This window comes from Oncorhynchus mykiss, chromosome 11 (genome assembly GCF_057628025.1).
Source record: "Oncorhynchus mykiss isolate SJ-2025 chromosome 11, ASM5762802v1, whole genome shotgun sequence".
In the NCBI taxonomy this organism is placed as follows: domain Eukaryota; kingdom Metazoa; phylum Chordata; class Actinopteri; order Salmoniformes; family Salmonidae; genus Oncorhynchus; species Oncorhynchus mykiss.
Window position 1 is genome coordinate 55,019,783 of NC_143032.1, and position 20,919 is coordinate 55,040,701.

A 20,919-nucleotide genomic window follows, 5' to 3' on the forward strand; every position below is an offset into this window, starting at 1 on the left:
CATCTGTGTCTGCTGCCACTTACCGTAAAACTTTAATTAAACGCAGTCTCAAATAGAAGCTTGTCCCTTTTAATAGCCAGGAATCGGCACACATTTCAGCAAATAATTGCCGGTTTCAAACAAAATCCGGGATCTAAATGAATTTTTATGAGTGAACTTCAGTGAGTACCAGAAAGATTGAGCAAAAGAAGAAAAAGGAGAACAACATCATTTCCATTGAGGAGACTTTTTACGCAAAATCGGGGATGTATGATAGGCAGCCTTTGCAAGTCTCATTTGCGATGGATTTGTTATGATATTGTTTATACTGGTCACAAACGGTGTGGTAGTCTTTTCAACATCTTACAGAGCAAAAGCTTCCTGCATTAAGGAAATAGATGCCTGGACCAAACAGAAGGAGGTCTCTAAAAAGCGGTGGTTGTGTTCCGTGACTGAAGCAAATAAATACCTGCGCTATTCATTTAAGACACAGCAGTCACCAGTGCAGCTAAAGCAGAGCACAGTTGTTGTGCAGTAGGTCTGAACCTCAAAAAGTGAAAGGCAATCTGCATTACTTATGACTGACTCACCTCCATCAAGGAACTGATCCCTTGCTGAAGAGGAAATATTCATTACCATTAGCTGCTATGTTATGCATTTACACTGTTAAACCTATGCTTTTGGAGTGTTTCTGTGACCCAGCAGGCACATAGAAAAATATATTCAAGCCAGTACCCAGCCATTCCTGGGAGAGAAAACAACAGCACAGCTACTTCCCACATCACTGCTTGTTTACTCTGGGCATTTAGTAGCTATAAATAACCACAGAGTGTCAAATGACTCACCACACCATGCTAAATAACCACTTAACCTCAGCCAGCCAGGCGAAATGTCAGCACAGTTAAGAGAAAGCTGTCCTATCCAAATCAGCACTTTAAACCAAACTAATCAAAGTAGGAGTACATTTCCTAAGTAATCAACACTGACCTTTGACATGTCCTCTGCCCCTCCCAGAGGAAGTTGTGGGCGGTGGGCTGAGTGCCTCATGAGAGACTCCGCCCCCATGTCCAGCCGAGGACGCTTCATCTCAGCATATTCCACCTCTGATAGGCTGTTGGGATCGGGCAGGTATATGTGCTCATAGCGGATATGTTGCTCCTGACCTCTGTAGGGACAAAGAGAAAGACAGGTAAACAACTAACATCTGTAAGTATGGTATATCAGACTAGGAGGAAGTCAAGCCAGCAAACTGGCACCATAATAGTTGTGAGCTGATGTAATAAAATAACCACTGGATATTCAGAACTGTATATTTGTTAAATCAATTCACACAGATCAAATTCAATGTTGCGGGGCATGAAATAAAAGCCCTCTATTTAGGGCTGAGCGATAAGGCCAAAATATCATATCATAGTATTTTTCAAATTTGACAATATTTTATGCTTTGATTAATAAAAGTTCTACAATTGCATTATGAGTAGTGCGTGACCCTAGGGTGGCAACACATATCTGAAGTATTTCAATGGGTTTTTCACCATTTTGATTATTTTATACTCTTCAATTCAACTTCAACCTAAAATAATTTCCTGCATTTCCATCAATTTCTGCATTTCCTGCACTCATTTGAGATCATTTCCACACTGCCACGATATGGGCAAAAATACTAGGCCTTATTTTTAACCAAATGTTGCGATTGTGATTTAGATCAAAACACTTGTGACCTTTTGGAATCATGGAAATAGAATGTTTATTATAATTCTAGTTAGAATATAAATAATAGTGGGCACTTTGAACACAGTGTTTGACATGACAACGAATGAAAATGCAGTGGACGAGTTATTGTGACAGGGTAGAAACCAAAGTGATGTTCAGTGTTCCCTAGCGGACCCTATAGTCTTTGGCTACATTAAATCTTTATTCGCCTATTCCTCTTGATTTAGAAGACACTGTTGCATAAACACCATGCTGATTTAGGCCTCCACTAGCACTGGTATCAGGCTGTATTAGCTAGCTACGTTTGCTCTGACTCACTACTTTTATTAGCTAGTTAGCTAGCCATCTAACTATCCATTAGCATTAGTAGCGAACACGATTTAGCTTAACTTGCTAAGAAAAAACAAACTAGCTGTTTGCAGATGTAACAAACACAACATAATATTGTCATTATAGAACGCTTGTGGATTTAAATTAAGATCAAAGTGGAAACAACATTGTTGCATGTGCTGCATTGACCATGCAGACTGAACGAAAGTGTCTCGTGGTCAAGAAACAACAAATGTGCTCCTTGAGTGACAGGGGGTGGGACTCGGTCTGTGTGGAAAGCGGCATGGAAAGAGAGAGAGAGAGCGGAGAGGGATGACTCAAGTAGAGGTGTAAACTATAAAAATGGGCGTTACAAACGGCGTATCACATTTAACAAACCAAACATTCAAATACCATTATAGAAAGTAAAAACCCAAACCGGTCCATGCATCAATACCGGTACATAGTAAAATACGATATACTGCCCAATACTTTCCCCTATTAACAAAATAATGTTCCATTGTGTATTATATGACATATTACAGTAATATGGAGTTATTCACGGTCATTGTGTATTATAAGACGTATTACAGTAATATGGAGTTATTCACGGTCATTGTGTATTATAAGACGTATTACAGTAATATGGAGTTATTCACGGTCATTGTGCTGAATTTTTTTTTTTTTTTTAGGAAGAGCGATTCTAGACGTCACCGTCTTGAGTGATTGCCAATATCCATTCCTAAGAGCTCCTCCACCCCCTCCGTACAATGGTAGAAGTGCTTTATCACTTGAGAACACCACTCTGCTACATGAAAAAGTGTCAATCCATGAAACACTCAAAGCAGATAATGGTCCTGGGGGAGACAAGGGATTTGACAACATGACCATAATGATGAACTTCTCCATTTGTACGGCCCACGCGGTGAGCGGGCTAAACAAAGGAAACGACCAGGCCTATCCTATCCCACTCACCGCGTGACCCACTTACGGCAGCATACAGGCCTTGCCTATTTCTGGTCCCTTCTGTACATATGCCTAGGTTTACACAACTGATGCATTTCATGTCTGCACACAACCCCAGGGCGATTAGCTAAATGTTTGTGGTCCTACTGACCTAAAATATTACTTGTGTCTGTACAATATGACCAGATAAGCTAAAAAGCTCTGTTGGTAGAGCATGACACTTGCAACGCCTTTGGTTGTGGGTTCGATTCCCACGGGGGACCAGTACGAACAAATATGAAAATGTACTGTATGAACTCACCAAGGCGCTCTGGATAAGAGCGTCGGCTAAATTACTAAAATGTAAAAACCCATGACTTAAACAGAAGGAGCAGCATAGTTAGTTATTAGACAGGAATGCTGAGGCAGATCAAACAGACACCAAAAATGAGTTCTGTAACCCACCTTCCGACTGCCACTACTAATACACTACACTAAAGCACAGCATAAAGCCTAGTTGCTCTTCTATCTTTTTGAATTGTCAAGTGGTCACTACTCACTAGGGCCACACACACAGACACCCAAAACCATGACTGACCTCTCCTGCGGCCCTTTCCCTGCAACATCCCTGTACTGTAGCTCCGAACCAGAACAGAGCTGGGAGGCCTGGAATGCTAACAATTAGATGGCTAAAATCATGGGTGGAAGGGAGAAGAGGGGAGCAGAGCTGCAATACAATAGGTCATGAGCTGCTGTACGTGTGGTTTTAGACTCACAGTACATTCAAACTCAGGGAATTCAAACAAGCAAAAAACATTATAAATAAGGGTCTGGAAAAGCAGGCTGTGTCCTTCAATGTTCAGTGAAATGAAAGGCTTTGAATATTCAGTTCACTACTAATCTCGTTCCCAGACACTTCCACCCGAACGTGTGAAGAGTCTGGTGGACCATCGAGTCAAACTTGGGCTTCGTTAGCCAATAGAGAAAGACCGGGAGAAACTCCTGGCGCATAGGCTTAGGCTTAAGGTTTATTCACCTTAATCTACCAACCATTCATCTCCCACAACACCTTCCCCCTTACCCCCCCTGTAAACTAGCACACCACAACACCTTCCCCCTTAGCCCCCCTGTAAACTAGCACACCACAAACACAGAGCCCGGCCTTGCAGTTGTGTGAGTCGCTCAAATTAAATGACAAACACTCCCATAGAATTCTATGGTCACTCCCACTAAGGCCAACTTTGAATCGTTGATGTACCATGCTTATATACGCAACAGCCTGGGGACGAGGTTAGTTCACTACATACATCAGTTAAGGTTAACGACTTGGTAATGGCGCTCTGTTCCAGATTAGGCCATGATTTTCTAAAAACCTGCCCTTGAGACATTCTTAGGTAGATGCTGGAATGTCAGTGACAAGACTGGCAATGTCAAAATGGAAGTGGCTTCTTAGGGGTGGGAAACAACTGGGAAACACAACCACAATTGCCAGTGCAGAGCCACAAAGGACTACTGTGTGGTTAATTTTACTGCCAGTGAGCAGAAAGCGTTGTCTTGCAGGGTGCCACTGGTACTATAATAATTTAGCCAGGATCTGCTATATTCTCCCCAATGACGAGACCGCAGGAATGTAGCAGTTACATATTACACAATCCTGAATCTGCATGTGAAAGGTGTCATGGGGTGGCCTGGACTGAGAAATGACAGAAGTCCTGGTGTATACTTGCTTTGGGTTGGTTTCCCTGGCACTGCTTCCCCATTCAAGTCATGTGACTGCTATTATTCATGTTTTTTTCAACTCATGTTCAAATCATCTATAAGTGACTTTGTTGAGCTTTATACAGTCAATTTTTTGTTACTTTCGGATGATTTGGTCATGACACGCGAAAAATGCTAATAGCATGACTTGAATGAGATTTGGGAAATGCCCCTAAAATTACCATACCTTGTCCATAGACTGCTTACAGGGAAAACAACATGCAATTTGGGTGAACTATCCCTTTAAAAAGTGATGCAAAAAAAATAGGTGGCAAAAAATGTAAATCCAGATGGTGTGTTAAAGCCCCTCCCCCTCACTCCCCTTTTAGATACACACCCCTCTGATTGCCAGAGGCTTGGCACTTACATAATCACATCATCAAGCTCTGTGGCTATTTTATATTCCTCCCTTTTCCCTCTCCCTCTCTCCAAGCTTATGCATGAGCGTGCAACATAATCTGATCCCTGGGGAGGATTTGACAGGAGTAAAAGGGGGTAGAGGGGTGAGGGACATCAGGAAGGAGGCGCTGCACAGCGCTGTGATACACAGCGCTGTGATACAATACAACAACGTCTCCATTAGTCTCTCACTGGCTCAGATCCACTTATGAGCAGAGCACAGATCATGCGTGCCGATAGCGCCGCGTTATTGTGGAAGCACTACGCGTTTGTGCCTTTGCCAATCTCCCCCCTCCCCAGAGGAAAAGCTGCAGCTGTGCAGAGAGCAGGGGAGGCTGGGAGAGAGAGGGGGCCAGGGGTAGAAGCTCCATGGCAGGGACGGGGAACTGAGTACAGGAAGAGAGAGACAAAAAGAAGAAAACATCAAACAGATAAAAATGGGATTACCAGTCGACTCCGCAAACTAAACATCAGAGACAACTGTGTTTGATAGTTGATTAAAAAAAATTCGGAGGATAACTTCTACGTGACGCAATAGCCTAGACTGAGTGCTGTGCCTTAGGCAAAACAACACAGTAAGGAAAGGGAAAATATTCCACTAAAGCGTCCTTCAGAGAATTTGTTCAAATAAGGATAGTTCAAGACTAAGGTTATCATCATTAACTTTCCGCATAGAACAAATCAACAGATTCCCTGATCCTAGCACATCACCGCTGCTTGCTCATCCTTCTTTAGACACACCAAGGTCTCCTTTAGCTTTCAAAAGCACTTAACTGAAAGGCTAATGCTGAGAAGAAAAGAAAGTTCACTGACAGCCCTGCTCCATTTATTTCAGGTGACCTCGTACAACCTCTGCGACTCCTGGTACACATAGCCCATGGGCCTAGATTAGGCACCTAAACATTTTATTTTAAAGTGGTTTCTGCTGCTCTACAGTAAAAGCCATTATCCCTGATGGGATTTAAGAGGCCAATAGGAAGAAGAGAAATAGGATGTGTGAAAGACTGAAAGTGTATTACAAGCACATAGAGAGGACACTGTTTTGCTTAGGGAATCAAATTGTCATCATGCAGTAGATATTAGAGGTCGACCAATTAATTAGGGCCGATTTCAAGTTTTCATAACAATCGGAAATCTGTGTTTTTGGGTGCCGATTTTTAGTTTTTATATATACCTTTATTTAACTAGGCAAGTCAGTTAAGAACACATTCTTATTTTCAATGACGGCCTAGTACCTTGGGTTAACTGCCTTGTTCAGGGGCAGACCGACAGATTTTCGCCTTGTCAGCTCGGGGGATCCAATCTTGCAACCTTACAGTTAACTAGTCCAACGCTCTAACCACCTGCCTCTCATTGCACTCCACAAGGAGCCTGCCTGTTACGTGAATGCAGCAGAAGCCAAGGTAAGTTGCTAGCTAGCATTAAACTTATCTTACAAAAAACAATCAATCAATCATAATCAGTAGTTATAACTACCCATGGTTGATATTACTTGTTTATCTAGCGTATCCTGCGTTGCATATTATCGATGCAACGCAGGGGGATGATATAACAAAAGCGCATTTGCGGAAAAAAGCACAATGGTTGCACGACTGTACCTAACCATAAACACCAATGCCTTTCTTAAAATCAATACACTGAAGTATATATTTTTAAACCTGCATATTTAGCTAAAAGAAATCCAGGTTAGCAGGCAACATTAACCAGGTGAAATTGTGTAATTTCTCTTGCGTTCATTGCACGCAGAGTCAGGGTATATGCAACAGTTTGGGCAGCCTGGCTCATTGCGAACTAATTCGCCCGAGTTTTACGTAATTATGACATAACATTGAAGGTTGTGCAATGTAACAAGAATATTTAGAGTTAGGGATGCCACCTGTTAGATAAAATACCGAACGGTTCCGTATTTCACTGAAATAATAAATGTTTTGTTTTCGAAATGATAGTTTCCGGATTCGACCATATTAATGACCAAAGGCTCGTATTTCTGTGTGTTATTATGTTATAATTAAGTCTATGATTTGATAGAGCAGTCTAACTGAGCGATGGTAGGCAGCAGCAGGCTTGTAAGCATTCATTCAAACAGCACTTTCGTGCGTTTTGCCAGCAGCTCTTCGCAAGCACAGCTCTGTTTATGACTTCAAGTCCATCAGCCTAATGGCTGGTGTAACCAATGTGACATGGCTAGCTAGTTAGCTGGGTGTGAGCTAATAGCGTTTCAAACATCACTCGCTATGAGACTTAGAGTAGTTGTTCCCCTTGCTCTGCATAGGTAACGCTGCTTCGAGTGTGGCTGTTGTCGATGTGTTCCTGGTTTGAGCCCAGGTAAGGGCGAGGAGAGGGACGGAAGCTATACTGTTACACTGGCAATACTAATTTGCCTATAAGAACATCCAATAGTCAAAGTAGTCCTATAAATACTATATTAACTACAACCTAAAACCTCTTACCTTGGAATATTGAAGTTTCATGTTAAAAGGAACCACAACACTTTGTTTTGCATTATTTAAACCAAATTGAACATGTTTCATTATTTATTTGAGGCTAAATTGATTTTTATTGATGTATTATATTAAGTTAAAATAAATGTTCATTCAGTATTGTTGTAATTGTCATTATTACAAATAAATAAATAAAAAATAAAAAAAATAGTCAGAGTAATTGGTATCGCCTTTTTTGGTCCTCCAATAATCGGTATCAGTGTTGAAAAATCATAAATCGGTCGACCTCTAGTAGATATAGCCTATGATATTTCTATAAAACCTACGCTTGTGTAGTGACCTGCAATTTGACAGTGATATATCCTACAACAGCTATAGTTTAGGTTTTTAATGATGGAGGAAGGTAGTTATGATTGGACATGTAGGGGCCAGAGCCAATACTGGGCTATAAACAGGTTTCCATCCAACCTTTCTATGCGAGTAAAGTACACCTTGAATAAAACATTTCACAACAGGCCTGATGGTAACAGAAAATATGTAGGTAAACTTTAGACAAAACGCTATGCTAGACAAGGTTGGATCTTTTTGCGTCAGTAAAATGAATTATGAGAGAAATGTCGGTGGAAACGCTTTTATTAATATAATAACTATCAACACGCAATGACGTGTGTGGTCCTACCACTACAACTTATTGGGAAAGCATGCGGTTTATAAGGATACAGATTAAATCATTTGTGATGAATTTCACAGGGTGGTGAAAGTGCAAGATGATCTTGATGCTCCCAAGGGCTCCCGAGTGGCACAGCGGTCAAAGGCACTGCATCTCAGAGCAAGAGGTGACACTACAGTCCCTGGTTCGATTCCAGGCTGAAATCCAGGCTGGTGATTCCAGGCTGGTGACATTACGATCGATGCTTGACTGCTGTTTGAAAAATAAAAATATGCTGGCTTTTCTCCATAATAATCTCATCATGAAGACTAGTCTACCCGCACTGTATCTGTTAGCTGTTGGCTAGAGCACATCTGTCAAGACCAGAGCAGACACATTTATTAGCTATTAGCTATTTAACACAACAGTTTCTGTGACAAACTGATCGGTAGAGTTGAAAATGCAATAGAAACACATTGAACATTATATTTTAATTTGGTGCATGAACATTTAAAAGAAAAAATACATTGTGTCTGCACTGTCATCACGTTGTGATTTCCTTTATCTGCAACAAGTCTGTTTAATGGAAATACACCACTGCTGGGAAAATGTGGAGATTTTCTTTATGCAGAGTTTAGAATAGTCGCATGAAATCTGTCGCCAACTCGATGGAAAGCTAGCTTATGTCTCTAACTTTTCACTTTGAATTTCATTCCTTATTCATCCTTCTAATATGAATGACTTGTCTCAATGAGGAGGATGCTCAGACGCCAAATATAGCAGAGTGCCTAGAACTATGCTTCTGAAGTGAGTACCTGGCACCCCAGAGGGCAAGAGACTGATGCTTTGCCAAGGACAGATTCACACTATTCAGAATAGGTGTGTGAGAGACGGCAAATTCTCTGGGTGGAATCTCAGCCCACTTGAAGCCATGCTGAGCATTTAGGCCTAATGCTTGACTAGGGGACTCACAAGCTGATGCCTCTCCGCAAAACCTGTCAGGATGCTCTCGATGGTGCAGCTGTAGAACGTTTGAGGATCTGGGGACCCATGCCAAATCAATGTCCTCTTGGGATAATGACGAGAACAATGTGGTGTTCATTTGTGCTGACAGAACTAGTGGAGTCCTCTACTGTACCCAGAAAGAAGACAGGGCAGAGAAGTAGTGGTCAAGGAAGGACACAATGCTCCCTGGGAAATGCTGCCTGGGCAGGTTCTTCAATAACAAAGTCCCAGAGAGCCAGTAAGCCTGTCTGACTGATACTGAAAGACAAGGCACAGCCAGCCACACACAAACGGTTGGCCGCACACTGCTACACATTACACACACGCGGGCACACACACTGACACAACTACCATCTGGTGTCGGCCAATGTGTCCCAGTAGAATTCCTGAGGGTAATGCTGCCTAACTCACTTGACATCCTCTTGAGACAGGGCCTCCATTACAACCACAAAGAAAGATGTGCAGGTGGATTTCTAGAGAGGAGAGGACAGTGAACTAATACAAATGAATAGAAAGACCTCCCGGAGAGCCACTGCTGCACAGCGCTGCTTTGACAGCCAGTTGACTAGTATCCAGTTGACCTCATGAGAAAAAAACTTCACTTCAAGTTGCATATTGCACTTTCTTCCTAGCTAACATATGCAGGAATATTGGCTAAGTCAATCAACTGAAGAAAAAAACAAAAACACTTTGCACTCGAGGCCTTTCATCTGTGTGATACGCAAACAATTACGCATATACATAATTCATAACCACTCATCAAGATGACTCCTCAGAAAAAGCATGAATATATAATGAATAAACCACTTGGATAGATATAATACCTGACTCTTCTGCGATGCGCTACATACATTGTAATGCTGTGTCTGACATGGCTCTACTGTAGAAGGCTACCAATAACCAGGCTACATTACGCTCCAGTCCAGAGCGGCTCAGCACCACACATTACAATGGAAAGACATGGGTGTGCCAATTACATTAGGTTTGCGTAAACTTAGTAACGAGGGAGAGCAAAACATATTGGCTCGGAGGGTTAACACTGAGAACTGTGACAGAAAATTGCTGAAGGAAAGTGTTTTGCCTCAAAATGACTTGATCTTCCCTGCTGCTCTGTCTGTCAAAGGATTCCATGAAGATGAAATAAGCATGCCAACACCTGAACACCCATCACACTAGAACAAATTGTGTTCTAGAACAAATTGTGTTCTTAAAAAAATTATTGTAGGTGATGACCAAAGGTGACAGGGGCTTCTAGGAATGTCAGAGATCAAAGAAACCCATGTGTTAAAATACTTGGGGGGGGGGGGGGGTCAGGGTGTGTGTAATCATGTCAAATAGTAGTACAAAGTAGTAGCAGGCTACATACCTCTCATTCCCTGGCTGGAACTCGGACAGTAGAGAGGGTCTGCGGCGGTGGGGCTGAGCCAGGTGGGAGCTGTAGTCCCGAGAGTGAGGGTGATAGTCCGCCAAACCCACATCCTGAAACATACAACACAGCAACGCATATGAGGAGAGGACAACTGGAACATAACTGTACGCAAAACAGACAGCAAGACAAGTCTATGACAGCGTGTTTCAACTCTCACCAATGTTTTTTCACTTATTCCCTTTATTTCTCCCTCTACCTCCCTGGACATTACTGTATAATCCTCACTCTCCATTTCCCTCACACAAATGAGAGAGTGGCCTTCTCTACACATGCACCTCTCTCACTGAGCTGAGGCTGAGGGATTGACTGTGGGGAAATGGACCGTCTGTCTACCCTTATCTCCTCCTCAACGTGATGACGAGTTGGAGTGGGGGGGGGGGTTAACAAGCAGGCGCAGCTGTGGGGATCCTGGGGGGGTAGGATTCCCTCCTTATAGTAGAGAGAGGCTCAAGCCAACATGGGACATCAACCATGACATGAACTTTCAACTCAAACATCTAATAAGGGAGCAGGTTTTAGGGTGTCACGCCCTGTGTGCGCACAACAGCGTAGCCTCAGAACGTTACTGTTAGAAAAAACACAACCTTGGGCCCCTAGGGTCGTGCTCCCTCCATCGGTGCAGCATAATTCTCTGTTGACAAAATCACTGCTAACGATTGGGAGCCAGGGTAACATCTACAATTATACGCTCAGCTTTTCATGTGAAGGTGCTAAGTACCAGTGCCAGGAACACTGGTTTTCAGCGAAAACCAGCCCAGAGTTTCCCAGGGCTCTTACCGTGTGTGCCCGTGCCAGCTGCAGTGGTAGACTGGCAGGGTTTGGCAGGTGGCGGGTGTCCACAGTCCTCCGGCCCTGAGGCACAGACTGGGGGTGGGAAGACATACTGGTGGAGCCGCTTCCTCTACAGACAGGAAGTGGGTGGGACTGTAGAGCAGGCACTGTACATCATGGGTTGGGTCCTGTAGACAGCGACCTGTAGGGAGAAGAGAACAGCAAGGTGAGACACTTGTCTCTTACAAGTCAGGACAGTTGACCAGCCCAAATCAAGCCACTTTGAAGTCAGACATTCTAAATCAGGGCTTTAGGAGTCTTTGGCACGGATATCAGCTTTCTGCAGAACAATAATAGCCTAATCCTTCTAGTAGATTGAGAAGGGTGAAACACTGTTTGGCCACCAGCTCTTTTGGAACAGTTACAGTCAAATGTTTCAGTGCATCCCGGTTTAAGTGTCAGTACATCTCTTCAGCAGCTGCTAGCACTTTCCCTGCTCCTGAGGGAGGGGACTGGGAGATCTTGCACCTGCTTGGCCGGATACATGGCTCCCTGGTCCTGCACACTGAATGGCCTTCTGTCCCTTGCCCTGAAGGAGTTGTCTATGAACAGCTAAGTCAAGCAGCTAGTTTATAGCCTAATTCCCAGGGTTTAACAGGGATTTCCATGCACTGTATGTACACTATGTTAAGACATGGATGTTCCAACACTAATTAAGTTTCAACGCCAAGGACATTTCACCAAATGGCAGCAAATGCACTTCTAGTGTGGCAGAGATGGATTCAAATGGATTGTGATACAACAAGTGCTCAGTGCTGTGTTTGGTTACTCCCCCACAACCACTTTGTAAAACCTCAGGGTAGTTATTAACCAACATTTCCAGGGATGTTACTCCACCAATACGCATCTGTCCCAGGTTCAAATGTTTTAGATGCAAGTGCATTGGTGTGCGGGACCCAAACCGATCCAAAATGTAAAATGCTTGGTTCAGAAAATCGATTCAAACCTTGCGAATCGCTGGTTCACTAAAATGTTTTGCTCATATTACTTTCTTTCTACATTCCGAAAATACCTCATATTTTGTGACAATTAATGCATTTTTTTTAAAGTAACCTTTATTTAACTTGGCAAGTCAGTTAATAGCAGTAAATGATACTAGCAGTGCTAGCAGTAAATGCTAGCAGTAAATGATACCACAATGCGCAACAGAAACTGAGCATTCATTGGAGTTGAAACATAAAAAAAGGTTATCGTTAGAAAGGTTAACTTCTCCTCTATTACAGTAAAATAATGTCTCAATGTGTTTCAGTGTCCAAATGACCAATTCTGTTGGACCAAACCTCAAATACTAATATTCAGTTGAAACTGCTTGTTGTCAGAGTGGAAGAAGTGATCTTTCATCTTTGTTGCAGTGAGTAGCAGGGGTAGGGGCTTGGTGCCTGCGTGGGTAGGTGTACAGTGCACACAGGACAGAAGGCGCGAAGGAGAGGAGACCAACGAGATATGAGAACAAGCAGACCTAAAAGTTCATAAAAATGTCAAATAAAAAAAAAATGATATTGTAATCTGATGAAAACTATTTTCTGCCGAATGTATTTCACTAATGTATTGTCTGTGAAGAAAAACTATATTTGCCCGGCCCTTATCACTCTAATAAAGAAGAGAAAAAAAAGTGACTTTCAATATAAAAAAAACGCAGGTGAAATGGCGTTTTGAACATGCAGATTTCTGAGAGCTAATGCGTCCTCTGGTATCTAAATACGTGTCGAATCGCCCTGAAAGGGAAAGATTCAGATACCTAGAAAAAAACTATTCTGTTATTAAACAACTGTGTGATCACGCTCTCCGCAACGGAAGTGAGTAAGACCTTAAACAGGTCAACATCCACAATGTTGACCTGGGCCAGACGGATTACCAGGACGTGTACTCCGAGCATGCGCTGACCAACTGGCAAGTGTCTTCACTAACATTTTCAACCTCTCCCTGTCCGAGTCTGTAATACCAACATGTTTCAAGCAGACCACCATAGTGTTCTTGGGCACAGGGACTTAAGTAACTTGCCTGAATGACTACTGACCCATACCACTCACGTCTGTAGCCATGAAACGCATTGAAAGGCTGGTCATGGCTCACATCAACACCATTATCCCAGAAACCCTAGACCCATTCCAATTTGCATACCGCATTAACAGATCCACAGATGATGTAATCTCTATTGCACTCCACACCGCCCTTTCCCACCTGAACAAAATAAACACCTATGGGAGAATGCTATTCATTAACTACAGCCCAGCGTTCAACACCATAGTGCCCTCAAAGCTCAATACTAAGCTAAGGCTAAGGACACTGGGACTAAATAACTCCCTCTGCAACTGGATCCTAGATTTCCTGACGGGCCTCCCCCAGGTGGTAAGGGTAGGTAACAACACATCCGCCATGCTGATCTTCAACACGGGGGCCCCTCAGGGGTGCGTGCTCAGTCCCCTCCTGTACTCCCTGTTCACTCATGACTGCAAGGCCAGGCACAACTCCAACACCATCATTAAGTTTGCTGATGACACAACAGTGGTAGGCCTGACCACCAACAAGACAGCCTATAGGGAGGTCAGAGACCTGACCGTGTGGTGCAAGGACAACCTCTCCCTCAACGTGATCAAGACAAAAAGGAGATGATCGTGGACTACAGGAAAAGGAGGACCGAGCATGCCCCCATTCTCATCGACGGGGCTGTAGTGGAGCAGGTTGAGAGCTTCAAGTTCTTTGGCGTCCACATCACCAACAAACTAACATGATCCAAGCACACCAAGACAGTCGTGAGGAGGGCATGACAAAACCTATTCCCCCTCAGGAGACTGAAAAGTTTTGGCATGGGTCCTCAGATCCTCAAAAGGTTTTACAGCTGCACCATCGAGAGCATCCTGACGAGTTGCATCACTGCCTGGTATGGCATCTGCTCAGCCTCCAACCGCAAGGCACTACAGAGGGTAGTGCATAAGGCCCAGTACATCACCGGGGCCAACCTTCCCGGCCATCCAGGACCTCTATACCAGACAGTGGCAGAGGAAGGCCCTAAAAATTGTCAAAGACTCCAGCCACCCTAGTCATAGACTGTTCTCTCTGCTACCGCACGGCAAGCGGTACTGGAGTGCCAAGTCTAGGTCCAAGAGGCTTCTAAACAGATTCTACCCCCAAGCCATAAGACTCCTGAACAGCAAATCAAATGGCTACCCAGACTATTTGCACCCCTGCCCCTACGCTGCTGCTACTCCGTTATTATCCATCCATAGCCACTTTGATAACCCTACCTGCATGTACATAATTACCTCAACCAGTGCCCCCGCACATTGAACCGGTACCCACTGTATATAGCCCCGCTATTGTTATTTACTGCTGCTCCTTAATTATTTGTTTTTCTTATCTCTTACTTTTTTTTATTGGTATTTGGTCATGGGCTTGTAAGTATGCATTTCACTCTAAGGTTGTATGTGACAAATAAAATTTGATTTGATTGAACGGAAGTCGGTTCTCTAGAGAGAAATCAAATAATTCACGGGAAACCTAGTCAAGAACTACGTGGGACGCTGGGCTGAAGGGAGTTGTAGTTTTCATTAAGCAAATATTCAACCTAGTTCAGCGCAGAAATGTGGTAATTAACTACAATGACCATAATCCATTGCGCTTGTTCTTTCTGGCACGGACTGAGATGGCTACACTTTTATGCCTGCTACATTAGGTTAGATGGGTAGACCACATGAATGAGGAATGTAAACAATGACGAGAGGGACAAAGACTGTTTGTGAATGTAGGCCTTATTTACTTAAGAAAAATGAGTAAAATGGTGGTCAGACAGCTCTGCAGCATGCTTAGGCAGGATAGAACATTATCTGGCTGCTATTGCCTGGGCAAAGATGAGATGATGACTTTAAGAAATGAATAAAGTCAACAAACAAAAACTAAGGAACATACCCAACTGAAAAATGTTATTATTTCATAGTAATTTCATTTTTCCCATTCATGTCTACACAATGTGGAGAGAATGGGATATTTTCAATGTTTTGGCAATTGAATGTTCACCATTTTTGGCTTTGGAATTTCCATTTTTTTGCTTTTTAATGTCATAATTTCAACAACAAAAATATAAAATCCAAAATTGAAAACCACGATTCATTTTGACTCTAACCAAAACCGAACTGTCCTCAAAAAGCTCTAACCGTTCAGCATTAGCTCAGGGACAAGATCTCCTATCCTTCACGGTGATGAAGAAATGTAAATAAAAGAGTGGGAAGAGAGGCGTAATCCTCTTAGTGTTTTCATGCCCATTACAATACACATTAATGAGAGAAAATAGATTGACAAAACTACTTTAGCTATAGAACACAGCAGCAAATAGTCTATACAGCAGAGAGATTTTGTGAAGCAGTGAGTGTGTGTACAGTGCCAAACGCCCTGCAATCAATGATTATTTGTTATTGCAGAGCACACTAACAAAACTGAAAGAGAAAGATCACGTTTAGATTCAGACGCATTCTCTCTCACACACCCTTGTATTTTTATAGTAATAGGGAGTACTCCTAACATCTGACCTGTGAATCTTGCCAAAAGAGGCATTAGGACACTTGCCATTTCCCTGGGCCGCTGAGGAATGATGTTCCTGGTAACTCAGGTTTCACCACTAATCTGTGTGGGGTGCAGTCTACACATGGAGGGCAGTGCGTATTGGCTGCCAGAAATATGGCCTAACAACATGTGATGTTACAGTGCCTTGGCTTTGAGCAACCACCCAAACCAGAGAGCTCTCTCTCACATACCGTAGATACAAGGCATAAATATTTGCAGCTGTGGAACTGAAAACTGTACAATATTACTTGCCAGTAATCTTGAAAGTCAAGTCATCATGAAACCCTCCTCTAACCTGCAATATCAGCTATTAAATTAAATTCCAACATACTTTATTATTGGTTCGATTTCAGGCTGTATCACTCCCGGCCGTGATTGGGAGCCCCATAGGGCAGCATACAATTTGCCCAGCATCGACCGGGTTTGGCCAGGGTAGGAAGTCATTGTAAATAAGAATTTGTTCTTAACTGACTTGCCTCGTTAAATAAAAAAATATATACACTACCGTTCAAAAGTTTGGGGTCACTTAGAAATGTCCTTTTTGAAAGAAAAGCAAAACATGTTGTCCATTAAAAAATAACATCAAATTGATCAGAAATACAGTGTAGACATTGTTAATGTTGTAAATAACTATTGTAGCAGGAAACGTTGTTCTGAGAAATTAAGGCTATTCCATGTGAGAAATTGGCAAGAAACTGAAGACCTGGTACAACGCTGTGTACTACTCCCTTCACAGAACAGCTCAAACTGGCCCTAACCAGAATAGAAAGAGTGGGAGGCCCCGGTGCACAACTGATCAAGAGGACAAGTACATTAGAGTGTCTAGTTTGTGAAACAGACGCCTCACAAGTCCTCAACTGGCAGCTTCATTAAATACTACCAGCAGAACACCAGTCTCAATGTCAACAGTGAAGAGGCGACTTCGAGATGCTGGCCTCTTTGGTAGCTGCCAAAAATGTGGTTTTCTTTCGAAAACTAGGACATTTTGAAGTGACCCCAAACTTTTGAACGGTAGTGTATATGAGCATAAATATGAGTTTGTAATATTGATGGGCGCCAAAATTATTTTTCAAGTCCATTTCTGCTTGATAACTGGTGTGTATAATTGCAGTGTTTTTTTGTAAAATAATAATAATTAAATAAACTATGACATTTATGTAACACACAAATGTATTTAATCTCAATGGTGCTTGAGCTTTATTTTCTGAAAATATGTTGGATGTTCAACACTTATAGACCCAGATTATAGATATTCATGAAAAAAAGTGACCCAAGTCTCTCCAGTATGTGAGTACAGTGAGAGAGTGTGGGTATGAGAGGGAGAGAGAGAGAGAAAGAAATTGAGCTGCAGTTCCAAAGGTAGACATACTGACTATTCATACATAGTATGTTGAAGAATTCTAGTGAAGTAACCCTTTTGGACCACACTATCTGCCACATTGAAGAACTCCGGGTTAAGTGAATTATCACTTCTACCTCTAATCAGCAATCATAGGATTCATTCATGCTCCTTAGATGCCAATTTTCTGTCATGGTCTATGGACCCCCTGAAGTAGCCTTGGCCACCCCCTGAATAAAACTCTAGTTCCACCACTGCTAACTTGCCAACCATGGTCCCGGCAATATCAAAATGCACAAAAATAACCTAAGAAATAGGTTAAATTACCAGAGATTCTCAAGTAGCCCATTATATTAGGCTATTATATTACTGGGCTATATCAGCCAATAGGTTAGACGTAGTTTGAAGGGAGCAGAGTTGGAGAGACTTTTTTAAAACTGTTTTATAACAGTTTTTAGGAGTGGGACGATTTTCAGACGGAGACAAGTATGATGATCAATATTCGTTTCTAGGCAATGTAGTAAACTACAGACTAATATTTAGGATGTACATTTCCTTGGAAAGATAACTGCCCTGTGCGTCTCCGTCCATGTATAGCCTACTATAATTCGAGATCACACGCACACCTGATCTCACAGATACGGATACAGAACTTGAAGCAGCAAGAACGATGAAAGCAGACACCTGCACTTGCTCTAAAGCTACATTGTGTAGTCTACCTTTGAGGAGAACGATTTGCAGGCAGAGACAAACGGGTAATCAATATTTATTGAAAATGAAAAGGCGCAACGTTCGCTCACCATGGTAGCCTACGCTCGCTCACCATGGTAGCCTACGCTCGCGTTGTACCTTCTTCTTTATCACATTTTGATTGCACTTCGACTCACGTTGGTTGAGCGCCCCCCACTTCTTTCCATTATCAATATTTATTTACACTGTAGTAAAACTATAGTCTTAATCACATTTGATTCAATTTCATTGGAAAGATAACTGCCACGTGATTCTCTGCCCATGCATAGGCAGCGTAGTCTATTTCATTGAGACCACACAAAGGCCTACTGTAGGCACACTTGATCTTTCACGCCCAACTAGGAGAGGTAGGCTACTTAACTTGAAGCAGCGAATTCAGTGTGTGAATAAGACCATACCCAAGCCGGCTGAGCGCATGTGCCATCGTGCGCAAATTGATTTTGTACCACCACACCAAACACGATCACGACAGCAGATTGAAATATCAAAACAAACTCTGAACCAATTATATTCATTTGGGGACAGGTCAAAAAGCATTAAACATTTGTGGCAATTTAGCTAGCTAGCTTGCAGTTGCTAGCTAATTTGTCCAATTTAGCTAACTTGCTGCTGTTAGATCATTTGTCCTGGGATATGAATGTTGAGTTGTTATTTTACCTGAAATGCACAAGGTCCTCCAACAATTAATCCACACATAAAAACGGTCAACCGAATAATTTCTAGTCCTCTCCTCCGTCGTCTTTTTCTTCTTTGGAATTCATATGGCGATTGTCATAATTACCACGACGATCGACTGAACTCAGTTCATCTTTCAATCACCCACGTGGGTATAATCAATGAGGAGATGGCAGTGGGTATCTGCTTCTATAAACCAATGAGGAGATGGGAGAGGCAGGACTTACACCGCATTCAGCTTCACAAATAGAACTGACTTCTATTTTAGTGCTTGGCAACGCAGACGCTCGTTGGCGCGCGAGCAGTGGGGGTGCAATAATTGAATAACATGTTTACATTTATTTGCAGGACAACAAAAATATTTTCATCCCAAAATTGTCTGTCTGACCACCCACTCACAACCCGCAACATGAAAAAGGCAGACTGTGCCGCAATGATCTCTGACGGGACCCGCTACCATAAAGCACAGTGTCTATGAGGAGGTTTAAAACAACCACTGTACTAGCCTCCTTATAAGTGGCTTCTCATTCTGCCCACAGTGTCCTCTCTCCATTGATGACACAATGAGGAGCACTACCTGCTCTTCCTTCCTGTCTCACTATCTGCCACACAGTGTTGCTTGATTTCACAGTTACACGGTGGCAGCGTTGGTCTGCTGGTGAGGAACAGAGGGGCTTTATGCACACAGATGCCACGAGAACGGCACGCTGCAGTCTCACACCAATGGGCCACGGAGAGGGGAGCGCACAGCAGTCTCCTGGCTGCTTCACTAAATAACTGTCATAATCAATCAGTAATCAGACATGGTCTTGGACCATTACAAGCTAAATCTGCAAAGTCCTGTTCTGAAAGCCCCAAGTATTTATAATTTTCTTAAGATCACTGCCGAGCTTGACTACTCTCTTGGACTTGTATTTAGCTAGCAACGTTAGCCTAGATCACTACAACAAATCCTTGCCCTCCTAATATTCATATCAACACTGGTAACAAACATTTCATAAACACATTGGTGACATTTTCGTTAAATGTTTTAATTAATGTGAACAGTGTCTTTGAGATTGGCTGTATTCATACAAATGGTCAGATCTGGGAACTTCATTAAAAAATATATATTGTTTAACAGTCCTTGGATGAACTCCTGGTGAAAGAGATGTGGGGGGAAAAAAACACCATCTCCCATAAACCCTGTAATGAGAAAAGAGCTCAACCAAGGCAAAAAAGGCAAACAAGACAGAGGGCTGGGAAAAGCTTTCCTCCTCAGCGGCCTCTCTTAGATGAACGTAAAGGGGTTTGAAGTCAGTCACAAGACCTTCAGGGAAAAAACATTGAATCAAACTGAGTGAGCCGATACAATGAAAAAGCTTTGACATAAACACAGAGCAAGGCCTTCCAGATGGGAGGCTAAACACATGCACTGGCACAGCTACAGACACCCACAGGCAAGCAACTGGCTCACTGCCAACACTGCTTGAATGAACTCTGTCACCCCACTCTCTTGCTCTATAACTCCTCCTTCTCACTCCCTCATGCTCTCCAGCTCCACTAGTGCAGAGCTAGAATGAACCTACCTCTGCACTAGGCTGCATTTAATCTCCGCATCTTCCATCCACACCATTTTAGGAATGGCTTTGTGAATGCAAGCACACACACAGAGACTGGACCTATATAGGCTAGTTCTGCCAAGAAGGAGAGTTGGAGCATGACTTCAAACAATGACTTTATTATTCTGGAAATGTACGCGCCAGTCATATCTGTGGAGAAGACAGACAAGACATGTCAAGCCTTCGAAGAGTGTGCCTGGAATTTGTCAACTTTATATTGATATTTTCTCTAATAGTAGCCAACGTATGACTTGAGGGCATATTTTCAGGAGACAGCTAGAGCTTTGTACTGCCAATTCATAGCAATATGAGAGATTAAATAGATGTTCTATTCCATACAAGTGTGTTGACTTTTAAGGCTACATGGAGTTTTGTTTGAACATGAGGCCTTTTCATTTAGGCCTATTTAAATCTGTCCTTACATCAGCAATAACTTTTCTTAGGCTACTTGAATGCATCATCAGGGCTCTACAGTGCAACCATTTTACTCGCAGAAGCCCCTAAGTATTTTGCTGTGCGACCTGGAATTGAACAATTTT

General features: G+C 42.6%; 1 protein-coding gene across 50 annotated transcripts in view; it reads right to left on the reverse strand.

Moving 5' to 3' along the window:
* LOC110535946 (nuclear receptor corepressor 2) overlaps nucleotides 1–20,919 on the reverse strand; it is a 125,645-nt gene that overhangs the window by 84,364 nt on the left and 20,362 nt on the right. For all 50 annotated transcript variants that reach the window (XM_090190518.1, XM_090190505.1, XM_090190526.1 and 47 more), the window contains exons 2-4: nucleotides 11,405–11,600; nucleotides 10,565–10,677; nucleotides 967–1,144 (exon numbers count right to left, since the gene is read on the reverse strand). In XM_090190518.1, coding sequence (XP_090046644.1) covers nucleotides 967–1,144; nucleotides 10,565–10,677; nucleotides 11,405–11,509 — 396 coding nt within the window. In that variant the 5' untranslated portion in view covers nucleotides 11,510–11,600. The remainder of the gene's footprint in view (nucleotides 1–966; nucleotides 1,145–10,564; nucleotides 10,678–11,404; nucleotides 11,601–20,919) is intronic.